This window comes from Paramormyrops kingsleyae, chromosome 17 (genome assembly GCF_048594095.1).
Source record: "Paramormyrops kingsleyae isolate MSU_618 chromosome 17, PKINGS_0.4, whole genome shotgun sequence".
In the NCBI taxonomy this organism is placed as follows: domain Eukaryota; kingdom Metazoa; phylum Chordata; class Actinopteri; order Osteoglossiformes; family Mormyridae; genus Paramormyrops; species Paramormyrops kingsleyae.
The window spans coordinates 12509130-12522296 of record NC_132813.1 but is presented as its reverse complement, the minus strand read 5'-3'; the positions used below and the strand labels follow the sequence as shown (position 1 = coordinate 12522296).

The 13167-nt window shown below is 39.5% G+C and overlaps 1 protein-coding gene across 3 annotated transcripts in view; it reads left to right on the top strand.

The window, feature by feature from the left end:
• LOC111858056 (leucine-rich repeat and fibronectin type III domain-containing protein 1-like protein) overlaps positions 1–13167 on the top strand; it is a 31741-nt gene that overhangs the window by 4902 nt on the left and 13672 nt on the right. For 2 of the 3 annotated variants that reach the window (XM_023839436.2, XM_072701342.1), the window contains exons 2-4: positions 1638–2301; positions 3110–3199; positions 10459–11842. In XM_023839436.2, coding sequence (XP_023695204.1) covers positions 10470–11842 — 1373 coding nt within the window. In that variant the 5' untranslated portion in view covers positions 1638–2301; positions 3110–3199; positions 10459–10469. The remainder of the gene's footprint in view (positions 1–1637; positions 2302–3109; positions 3200–10458; positions 11843–13167) is intronic. The other variant, XM_023839437.2, reaches the window with a different exon arrangement.

Sequence of the window (13167 nt, the reverse complement as noted above, 5' to 3'; positions counted from 1 at the left end):
AAAATTGCTCCATTGTATTAAGTTTGCTGTAGCAGGACACATAATGACACAATTTTGTTTTCCAGGCTTTTCTTGACCCATTTGAATGTCCAGTTATTACACAAAATACGCATTTTAATTTGTCCTCTCTATATATTTACTTGCTTTCTTGAATAATAATTATAAAAAAATATTACTTTTTGGTCTAATCATATTAAATGACTTTCAATCTACATACATTTTTATCACGATTATTATAAAATTATTTAAATTAAATAAGTACACAGAAAAAAAACTATTATCAGTATGTAGAACATAAAGGAATTGGTCGTGGTTCAACGTAGAATAAAAAAAAATGATAATAATATACCGATGTAGCACAACAATTCAAATGTAAAACCATAACCCACAAGAATAACTGCCAAGAGATAACTTACTAACATTGTGTAAAACAATAGGAGTACAAGGCAACATGATGTGTAACATGACGTAGTGGTGACACAAACAGTAATTACAAATAACAGCGATGCACATCTGAGAAGAGAAATGAATAGATGTTGTGATTGTGGTAAAGAAGACCTGAATGTCTGTATGTGTCTGTCGGGGGTGTTTACATGAGATAAGTTTGTTGACGAGCTTAGAAAAAAACTGCAGCGATAGTGTGTAGTCCAAGTGGCAGTGTACCTCCTGTTGGGGTGGGTGGGATCAGCAGTAATCTTGCCAACTCGCTTCTTCGCCCTGGCAGTGAAGAGATATTTATTGCCAGTGGCTCACAGCCAGTGATCTTCTCAGTGGAGAAGATCACCTACTACAGCCTGGTCACAGAGAGAGAGAGAGGTGGGGGATGGCGGGGGGGGGGGGAGTAGGTAGTAATTGTGGTGGTCAGAATATCTCAATGATGGATGAGTAGAATTTCACAGTGGGACATGTATACAAAGAACAATATTGCTGCAGACCTTTGCTAATGATGGAAGTAATATTTATCTTGTTGGTGTTGGTAGTCCCCAAAAATTAAAATGACTCAACCACTTACACTTAAAAAATATTAAAATATGAAATATTAGACCAATAACAATGGGCCAAAAAGGGCCGCATATGTGAACATGTACAATGGCTGTCAGGGTAGAAGAGTGAGTCAACCAGAATACAGAGAGCTAGCAAGCAGTGCAGGAAAGTTTTGTTCCGATTGAGAGCATCTGCTGCACCTTTTCTATGAAGTGCAGTGACCAAAACACATATTCACAAAAGAAATAGACCTGTTTGAACAACGTAAAGAGGAGTGGGAACAGATTTGGTGACTATGGTGGAGCTTCCTCACAGTATCAGGTAGAGATGGATGTTGGAAGCAAATCCAACCAACTGTAGTACACAGTTTGTACAAGGTTGAGGTGCAAAAAGTGCTAACCCAGTAAAGGCCATATATTTCATTGCTAATAAGAATTAAGTGATATTCTCCCTACTGGAGATTCTGAGTTGGATGAGTCTAAGAGAAGATTGTTTTTGTTTTGGTTGGGTCTAGGATATCTTTGTAGATTAGTCTATTACTGTTAGTCATCATGATGCGGCACAAGACAACCATCTTAGTCAGGATGTTCTGTACCCTGGATTGAAGATACACTCATCTGTTACATCTGTTTTATTTGTGTCTTTATCCCCAGATGGATAAAAACCTGAAAAATGAACTGCTGTGGAAGGAGCAAGATGGGTATTTGGTGACACAACCCAAGAGTGGAGATCCTTGGCAAATTCGTGGGATCAGAGGAGGCAAATGACTGGAGATGCTTTGTATGCTATAAAGGCTGAAGTTGCTGTTGACCATGAAATCTGGGGAACGTGCAACATTTCAGATGGAGAGAGAAGAAATTCAGTCAACTAAAAAATAATGCTCATTTTGCCTTAGTTATGGGACTCAGAAGCTTGATAGACAAATGTCTGGATCGTGGAGACTCTGTGATGGATTGAGAGGACTGGACTTAGACAGGGACAACCCTGCCTCAAATACTGCAGGCTAGTACTCATTCATTCTCGAAAAACACGTGGTCACCACCTGTTTAATCTGCAGCACTGGTATATCTGAGTGAACCTAACAGCCATTTCGAGATGGGTGATACTTGTCTGCAATATTCATTCTAGTCAGCTCTCTTAAGCTTCAGGAAAGACTTCCCTGAAGATTGCTGGATCATCCACTTTAAAACTGCTGCATCTTTTATTGGCTCTTCAGGATGACCTCATGCTAGGGGTGAGGTCTGCATAAGGCAACATGGGACAAACTGCATATATGCTATTTTGTCCATGGCTTTCTGGGGGATTGTGGCTCAGCAGGTTAGTATGCTGTGCTAGTGATCGGATGGTCGACAGTTCAATTTTCATGGTTTGCACCATTGGGCCGTTAAGCAAGGCCCTTAACCCCAATGGCCTCCAGGACTGGCTGTCACTGCACTTGGATAAAAGACTAAACAAATAAATGTGTTTTCCAGGCAGTCTGAATAATGAGGATTTGCAAAAATGAACTATCAAACCTCAAGTTACCCTATAAATGTTCTTTACTTGTTTATGAAGTTATATATGTTTGTAAAGTTCTAAGCAGTGTGTGAAATACGGGGGGGTCCAGGGGGGTCCGACACCCCCGATTAACCCATGAGACCCCCTGAAAGCCTCAAAAGTAAAATTTTAAGGCGGTCTCAAGATCAGTATTGTGCAACAATAGGGAGATGAGGACCCCCCCCCCTCCGAATACTGAAGGATATTTCGCACACTGCTTCTAAGGCTTTCTTACCCAGTGGATAAACAACTTTCCATAAGAGAAATACTCTCCTTTCATGGTCAGAAGCCTTTTATTAGTTGAATCGTGAGATTATTCTATTGGTTTCCAAATTTTTTACATTTTATAATGAGTTTGACATGTGTTGGGTTTTAGAGGGTTTATACTTTGAAATTAAAAGTTGATTAGACATATGTTTAATTCTCTGTTAAATCACTTTAGTGAACCGTAGCCAAATGGGCAAAAGTCAGAACTGGTATTTGCCACCAGGATAATTTTCTGCCATTTGGTCACCTGTTCAGTAATGACGGAATTGACATTGGACAGATGGGGGAAACTTTAACAGATTTTTTTTTGGTAATTGATTAGTTTATGCTGCTGGTGACCTTCACAAGGCCTGCAGGACCAGTGGACATAAAACGGTCCCATGATATCAAAGATACACCACCATATTTTACGGTAAGTCTGATCTTTACATTTTTGACGCCAAAGCCACTGTTGATACATGTGCTGAAAGCTATGTTCTGTGTTAGTGTCTCTTAGCAAGGAGGATAGCTGTAATTGTAGTTTTAGATTTTTCTGTGCTTCCAAAACCATCCACCTAATTGTACATTTTTTGCACCCTCTGCCTGATAAGTTAATACTTAGATTATAGATTAGTCGAACCCCTTTGCTCATACCAGTTCATTGATTCGTGAATGTCAGCAACCATTTTTGAGTTTTTATTAGATACTGTATGTGTCATGTCCATCCAGCTAAGTCCGGTCAGTTCCTGCTGTGCCTCCCTTGAATACTAAAGCTCACCTGTAGCTCATAAACTTGATTGATTGGCTTGGTATACAAGCACATAGTTTTTCGATCTGGCTATTGACCCAGTACTCCCTGTCGATTTTGTGACTTTCTGGACTATGGATTTGGATCAGGGTTTGGGTTTGTCCGCCTTTGATTATCTCTACCTTGTTTTTGGCTCTCTGCTGGTTTGTGGACTACAATTCTTGAAATGAACTTGTGGCTCCCACACTTGTCCAGTCATTACGGAGTAATTCGCCACCATGGATCCAGCAGAACTAGAAGCAAGACTGACCTGTGACAAGGAGAAACCAAGTGAATTAATCCAATTAATTTATGAGAATTTCCAAGCATTGTTTGCTCCCTGAGGGCATGTGAGCATTCCCACTTTGTCCAGTCCTGGTGCTGTGTCTGCTAACTCCGTCCCACAGATGTCTGCTCTGTTTACCATTACCACAGAAAATTACAGTGGTATTTGCAATATGTGCATACATTATCTAATGCAGAGTTCAATGTACATTGAAATGTTGAGAACCGATTGGGACAAGATTGGTTTTGTTATATTATTGTTGATGGGAACAGGTCTGGGGTGATCTATTACATATAAATGCACTTCATTAATATCCAAGACGTGATTCTATGCTTTCTTCAAAGAAGTCTTTGAATGTCACAAGGCTGGCCCAGGAATTTAGGAATCCAGTTATGCAGTACGGCAGGGATCAACCAGCATCAAAATACACTGTGGAATTTTGGATTTTGGCCATAGGAAGTGAGCCAGCCCAGCCCCACCATATATTATCAGAAGCTAAACAGGATGCTTAAGCAGGAATAATTTGCTGAGATGTTGATCTGATTAGCCTTCATTTCAAATGGCAACGTACCTCCAGAGCTACAACTCCATCAACTCTCATCCTTCCAGACTCTCTTCACCTGTTGCGGGTGGGGGGGAGGTCTCCTCTCCAAGGAGCCCCCTGGTTCTACAGAACCCCAGGCTCAATTCAAATTGGTATTCTCCAGGAAACACAGGGAGCTACTGGCATGGGGATCTGAGCATTGCTGTAAGCATTTGCCCACATCTAACAGTACCCACTTTCACTGAGAATTCCAGTACTAACTAAACAACCTGATTTCCCCAGAGGCCTTACAATTAAAAGATGTCCCCAGAAAAACCAAGGCATTCCCTCTCCTGCCTCATCACCCATGAGATTCTCTCTCTACTGGGTTGGGTCTACATGTTACACACATGAGAATCAAAGACTATGGATCAATAGATTGAGGAGGCCCTTGCACTGGAATTTATCCGATCATCAACATCCTTTTCCACTTTCCAAGTTTGTCTAAAGAATAGGGTTGGGGGATTTTGTTCCTACATCAATTATCAGTCTTTCAATGAGATCAGAATTAAGATCCATTACCCTCTTCCACTGATTCACAAAGCTTTGGGAGATGTCTGGACTGCTACATCTTTATAAAGTTAGACTTTCACACACTCTTAGAAACAGGGTACTTACTTTTGCTGTACCCTCAAGGATCTGCCAATTGTACACTTAGCTGTAGGTAATTGTTCCTTTTTAGGTACAGAAATGGACTCTGAGGAACAGTTCTATAACATTGATGATACGTTAACGTAGTTCGCACCTTTGGGGTGTTCCCCAGAGTCAATTTCTGTACCTTAAAAGGTAAAATTACAAAGGTACAGCCCCAGTGACAAGGAAAGGTACACATTTTTACCCTTTTCTTCTGAGAGTGTAGCACATTTAATCTCATCACAATTGACTAAATTTACTAAGTGTGCATCTAAAATTAGTGAGGGGGTACCATTGCTGCCCTCTTTCCGCAGTCATGGACAGATTGACTTCCACCAGAGGGTGCACATTATTAATTTGAAGGTGCTGTGCACCCTTAGGCACCGTTATAAACCACTCAGACTGAGAGGACTAATGCGAAATCGTGTTTACCACTACCAGGGGGCACTGTGAGTATGTGCTTATGCCGTATCGGCTCGCTAACTCCCCCACTGTATTCCAGTCATTCGGGAATGAGATTTGAGACATGGTTATTTCTTTGGTGGAGCAAAATGGCAGTCCATGGGTTAAGAATGCCTGACTTACAGACAACTCATATTTATGAATGGACTGCCATATAGCCTATTGTATTAAACATGTGGGTTAATACAATGGTTCATAATAATGAACACTTGCACTATTTTGTGACGTCCATGAAAACATTGTGCACCTTCAGTGGTTCATCGGCTCGAGGTACAGTACAGTATAGTACTGAGTTATTTTGATAATTACTCTGAAATTATGATTACATAATGTTAGAATTTCCCAGCTTTTGTATTCTTTATACTCTTTTTAAGCAATTCTAGTCAATCACTAATACCAGCACAAACATCTACATCTATAAGTCCTTCACCACCACTAACCTACTAATCTAACTATGCGCCCCTCCTGCTTGCTAAAACAGGTCAAGGGGAAAAAACGGTGAGAAGCTTGTGGTTCCTCTCAGATGGAAATGATCTATCTGGGGTAACTACACATGAAAAATGGCCGGTGTGTTCATCCAGCTGAATGGAACCTATTCCTGTTGGTCATCACAGAAGGGGAGGGCAACGAGCAGGAATATTTTATTGGTTTAGCTTACATGTTTTATAATGTAGGCAGTCTGCAGGTTACAGACGAGATCCGTTCCCTAAGTCTGTCTTTAAGTCGAATTTGTAGGAAAAATAATAGTACAGTATGAAATAATAATAATAAGAAGAAGAAGAATACAGCAGTATTAATAGTAACCACATACATCCTGTACTGTACCTGGAGCTAACAAACTGCTAAAGCCGCGCAATGTTTTCATGAGTGTCACAAAATAGTGCGTGTTGATTATTATAAACTGTGGTATTTAACCCCAATTTTTAATATAATAGGCTTTCTGGCAGTCTGTTAATAAGTACAAGTTGTCTGTAAATTGTTCTTAATCCGTGGACTGCCTGTATTGTGCCAATTTCTGTCTTACTTCCCTCCTTGCTTCCAGTATTCCAGTCCCGTCACCGATTCCGGTAACCTGCTCTTAACACCCTGAGGTTGATTCGTCTGCACCATGTCACAAAAAGGTGTTTATGTGTTTTCCCTTTGTTTGCCTCCATCAGTTTTGTTGTTTAGAGCCCATCCCCACCTGTTTCTATAAGCACAGTACTCAAATCCCTTTTATCATGCCCATCTACATGTTACTGGATTCAATTTGCTATGGCGATGTCGCAGTGAACGTCATGGTTTACAGTCATCTTTTGTAAGGAAATAATCTATCTGAACCAGAAGCCCTTGTATGTGACAAGACAAAAGTACTCTGCTCAGCTGCTTAAAGATATTTAATATTCCTGCCCAATTATTTCTCCTCGCTGAATTCAATGAATTTCTTGAACATTTCTTCCAATGAGTGAACTGCCTGTATTTAAAAGGACAAAACTTTCCAGGGAATATACAGCTTTTATCTGATGACTGTCAACGTGAAAAGGGGGCCTCTGAATGCCTGTCATCCCCCCTCAGTCCTGCCTTTTACCAGATCACATTCAGAATAAAAGGGGCTTCAGTATTTCAAAAGACTGTAAACCACTCATAGAAAGTAATAGAGACTCTATTATGAAGGATATTATGCATCTGTCTTAGACCAGACTGTAATTTTAATTTCAGAACAAATTTAACCGTGGCAGGCAAAGGGGCACCAGGAAATGAGGGTGCAGGCAACCCCCCCCCCCAGGAGATTTGTTCTGGTCATTTAAGTGAAGGCATATAGGTTGTGGTGACTAAGAGGGTGTGATCACTGAATCTGGGGGAGCCCCGCCCCCCAGCAGGTGTACACAGCTGATTGCTCTCCTCTCAGAGAGGTCAACCACCAGGCTGTCTAGGTCTGCAAGAAGAGGGAGCATCCACAACTTGCCTACTCCTCTTCCTCCTTTGCAACTAGTCCCCAGCACAGGCTTTAAGCTGTATTTGAGCAGACAGTCCCACCCCCGCGCTTGGACACTGAGTGGCCACCAGCCGCGTCCTGTTGACATTCCCTGTAGCCAGCCATGAGGAAACCATGGCTACCGTCGGCCTGCCCGCTGCTGATTGCCATTTGCTGGTGTCAAAACTGGAATTTTAACTGATCCATGAAATAGATAAAGGAACCCAAGTAGGAATATCACTTTTATTATTATGTAGTTATAGATAAAGATAGGCATACTTGTGCAGGGGATTAAATTTATTGCATATTGCAGAATAAAAATTAAGTGATACCTCTGCAGTGCCATCATGATTAGATCAAGTTTTATAGCAAGAATTACATTCTTCTTGCATTAATTTATTAAAGAGGGGTTAGATCTTACGGACAGCAAAACTCGATGGCTTACCTCATCTTTTTCCAAAACAAATTTATGTATACAATGAACAAAGATAGAATTGGGCATTGATAGTGAATTTCTTATTACTATGATTTAAAAGAATAGTTTAAAGAAAATCATTAGAAAAGGGACTTATCAGAGTACATTTGCCGTGTAAGAATGTATTACTAAAAATGATAATCCTGTTTTAAGAGTAACCGATATATCCGTCTATCTTCTAAGGCCTAATCCAGTATGAACAGAATGGTGCAGAAGGTATAGAAGACAATAAATGGGTAAAAATCCAGCAACAGGTTAATCATAAAGACATATTGGCTTAAATATCTATCCATTTGAAAATCAATGAAATATTTTATGATCATTGATTACAAAAAAAACTGTGTTATTATTACGTGAGCTAACAATTTACCTGGAAACACTGAACATTGAGTGAATACATTAGCTGCTCATAATACTTCACCTAGGTTTCTAGGCAATGATACATGTAAGTATTGTCTCGTGAGACACATACCATTAATGCTGTGGAGGCTGATACCCTGGCAACTTAAGCATACTAGAATAATCCACATTTATACAAAGGGAAATAGTCTGATATGATAATGCATTTGACTTTCACAAAGCTTTTTTCGTCTCCGATCCACAACAACATGATAACAATGGCAACTATTAGCGTATCTGTAATAATCACAATCCATTAACATGGATATATATTGTCGAGTTACGACAAAATGGAGTATAGTCCACCATCCATTAGAGACCTTCTTAGCACAGTTTACTTTGCTGCATTCGCCAGTGGAGTCTAAGATAGCTACACATACTTTCTTTTGTTTCATTGCCTAATTAGGTTGTTTGTTGAGTGTGTGTCTAGGTTATGCAATGAAAACCAAATAAGATGAAAAGGATTATGAGTTAGACTTGGAATGGATGAAAGTATCACAACACAGATAAACAAACACTCTTATTAGGTTTTATAACAAAACCAGAAATTTTATTCCGTGGAGCTTTGTCAGAATTATGCTCAATTTTTAAGCATGTAAGACAACATTATATGAAGAGCCAAATATTCCTGACATCATGCAAAAAACCTTCAATTTTCATTTAATCTTTATTTTGTTTTCTTCCACCACTTAATGTATTGTCTCTCTGCAGAGGAGTTTAGTTGTCAGTTATAACTGACAAAGTAGATTTCTGTACAATCATCCCATCACAATATTGAAATAGGGGAATGAATTCAATGCCAAATGTTAAATTGATTAAATAAATACATGGATTCCTGGAGAAGTCAAACATCACTCTACTTGGTAACACTTTACTTGAAGCTGTCATCTATAATTCATTATAGATACCTTCATAATGAATTACAATGGTTTGTATAAGAATTAGTAAACCATTACAGCATCTTCTATTGACAGCCATAAGGCATTGTAGTGTTGATTATAATACTGCATAAGGTCAAATGAAGCTCATCTATAATGCACTGCTGTAGATATTAGTAACTTCAGAATGCATTACAATGGTTGGAATAAGAATTAAGGATGCTTTGTACTGCATTATGAAGGTATCTATAGTGCATTATAGATCAGAGCTTCATATAGCATTCATAATGGATAATAATATATAATGTGTTATGCCCTTTTTTAATTTTTATAGTAATGTTTATAATGCGTTATGAAGGCATTATAATGTGTTGTTCATACTGTAGATTCTTATAGATAAGGCATTTATAGAAAGTGTTACTTGGTTTGAAAAAAGTTTACTGCTGAAAAAAAAAAGAATGACCTCTTTTCGGGGATTGTGGTAGTCATACTTCCATTTAACCTGTGAAAACGCCTTTTTCTTCCGATGTGGCCAGAACCATGGGACATGAGAACTGGAGAACAGAGTGGGGCGATTACACTAGCACCCTCCGGATATTTCAGGCAGGAGCAGTGAGCAACATTAAATATTACTGTGTTGCTCTAGAAATCCAATTCGCTAAACTTTCATTATTTTTCTTGGAAGACCTAGTAAGCTAAACAGCTGATTTTATTTGTTTAACTTGAGTATCTCATTTTAGTTTAAATTAGGTACCTTATGGAATTATATATCCTGTATTAAAAATAAACATTAAAAATAAAATATAAATTATTTTAATGTTCAGACAAATTAAGAATTTTTAGAAAGAGGAGATGTAGACCAACGCTCTGTGGTCACTTTGTTACGTATACATAGCTAGTATTGGGTAGGATGTATTTTTGCCTGTAGGACCACTTCATGAGCAGAGGAATTGCGTCTTTAGAGAGCACAATCTACCCACCACTGTTGTACTGAGGTGTTATTTTTGCACTTCTGGCCTTCTTTGTCTGCTTTAACGAGTCTGACGTCCTCCTCTGACCTCTCTTTAACAAGGCCTGAATAGAGTTGCCACTGAGTGTATAAATTATCATTTGATTTTTGCACAAAAAATGCATCTTAAAGGTCTCAAAGAAGCCCAGATGTTGCATTTTTTACACCTTTCGGAATTTTGCTTGAATTGTTGAGTGACTTGTATGTCCTTTTCTCACACTTACAGACAACAGGAACATGGACAAGATTATCTTCTCCCTCCTGATGCTTTGTCTGTTGGTACGAGGGCAGCTGTGTCCCAAGCGGTGCATGTGCCAGAACCTGGCACCTTCCTTTGCCATTGTTTGTGCCAAAACGGGACTGCTCTTTGTTCCTACAGTCATTGATCACCAAACCATGGAGCTGCAGTTGACTGATAATTTCATCACAATATTAAGAAGGAAAGACTTTGCCAACATGACCAGTCTCTCTCATTTGACTCTGTCCCGCAACACCATAAGCCAAATTATGCCTTATACCTTTGCAGACCTCAGTCGACTGCGGGCACTCCACGTAGACAGCAACCGACTCATTGTTATAGGTGATGACCAATTCCGCGGTTTGACAAACCTGCGCCATTTAATCTTGAGTAACAATCAGCTGCATACCATTTCCCACCTAGCTTTTGATGACTTCTTGGAGACATTGGAGGACTTGGATATATCATACAATAACCTAATTAATGTACCATGGGAGACCATCAGCAGACTGAGTAATGTGAACACTCTTAACATGGATCATAACTTGATAGAGCATGTCCCCATGGGTATTTTCGCTAGTTTGCATAAACTAGCCCGTTTGGATATGACTTCAAACAAGTTGAAGAAGATTCCCCCAGATCCTTTGTTTTTGAGAATTCCAGTTTATACTAAATCCAAAGGTTCACCTCTGTCTTCTCTGGTTCTTAGTTTTGGAGGGAACCCACTCCACTGTAACTGTGAGCTGCTGTGGCTCCGTCGACTTACCAGGGAAGATGATCTGGAGACATGTGCATCTCCACCAGGTCTAATTGCTAAGTACTTCTGGACCATCCCAGAGGAGGACTTTATATGTGAACCGCCGGTAATGACCAGGAAGTCTCCAAAAACTTTCTCTATGGAAGGCCAACCAGTTTCCCTGAAGTGTAAAGCAAATGGGGACCCAGAGCCACAGATACACTGGATCTCTCCTGATGGCCGCTTGATCGCCAACACGTCACGGATTACCATATTCAGCAATGGGAGTCTCAATATCAACATCACCTCCCTCAAAGACGCAGGCACTTTCACCTGCATAGCATCCAATGCTGCTGGGGAATCTTCAGACGTTGTGGAACTAGTGGTCAACCCACTGCCTCACCTAGCTAACAGCACAAATAGAGTACAGGAGTTAGAGTCGGGTCCATCAGACATCCTCATATCAACGAAGTCTGTATCAGGCAATGGCACAAAAGTTCCAGAACCCAAGCTTGTTGTGGCTGAGGTAACAGGCAACTCTGTGCTCATAAAATGGCCTTTGCTGCACCACATTCCAGGGATCAAGATGTACCAAGTTCAGTACAATAGCTCTGCAGATGACACCCTGATATACAGGTGAGAAGACCATCTTTAATAGTACTAACGCTTGATGCCATTTATGCATAAGTACAAGCAGTAAACATTTATTGACTGAATATCTATTTTTTTTAATGAAATTGTTTATAGATATATAGAATACAGGAACACAGGGTTACTTCACAGATGTATGTATATAATGACAATACATCATACTAAGAATAAAATACATTTGGTTTTCCTTGGAGTACATAGTTTCATGGTTGGTATAGACTATGAGATAACCTTTAGAACTGAGCTAGAAATTAGGTTGTAACAGTTTTTTAATTAATGAGTGTCAATGGGGAGAAAATGGTCAAAATTTGTATTACGTATTTTAACATTACATGTTATAATATTATTACATTTTCAGATTTATTTTCCTGGTAAAAGTATATTTAGTGCTTCTTGTTCATCATATTCTGCATTGTGTATTGCATTTTTATGTTTTTGTATGCAATTCATCCAACAAATTTTCTTTTTAGAACTTGGGAAAATTAATTATTGAGGTGACTTATTTGTTAATAATTAAACAAAACAGATCTAAATTTCAGTCCCATGGGAGTACATCCAATGATGGAGTTTATGTTCAAAATGCAAACTAGGCATAGGTCAGCCAGTCATTATCAGGGTTTTAAGTGATTAACAGACTCGTAATCAGGTAATACAAGCAAGAGTCATTTATACGGTAATCAAGAACCAAAATTACCAACATGTTTATAGTCATAAGGGTGTAAGTACTCTTGGTAACATCACAGCACAGGTAAAAACGTGCAACTAGAATATTCCATTCAATATTCGAATGAGGGTGATCACTAGTGCTTCTGTGTTGGAAAACTGACGTCTGTATGGTGTGTCAGAATGTCCACCCTCCAGCTGAAAATAAGCCTGGACTGTACACAAAGGTAAGGAGATAGGCATTCAGGATGGGCATCATGGAAATCCTCAATGAGAATGGAACCCAAGATGTCCATTGCCAAAATCCAATAGTGCTCCTGTCCATGGATGTTCCACTCCACTCATTACTGATCAGTAGCGCTCAGAAAGAAGCAGGGGTGGCACTGATGCAGGCTAGACAGATTCTACAAGGTGGAACTGGATTTATTCTGCAACAGGAAGGCAGTTGGAGAAATCTATGACACTTAGTGCTTTAGAGTATGACGTCGTTTTCTTGTTGAGCTCAAGGAGCAACCACTTCGATGATATCTCCTTGGTAATGCTTCAAGAACTTTCTGGTCAACATAACTTTTTTCGGGGTACACAGACAAGTCTTGCTCCCTCCTTAGAACCAGATCAAACTGGTTAGGGTAGGGCACGCATCTTGC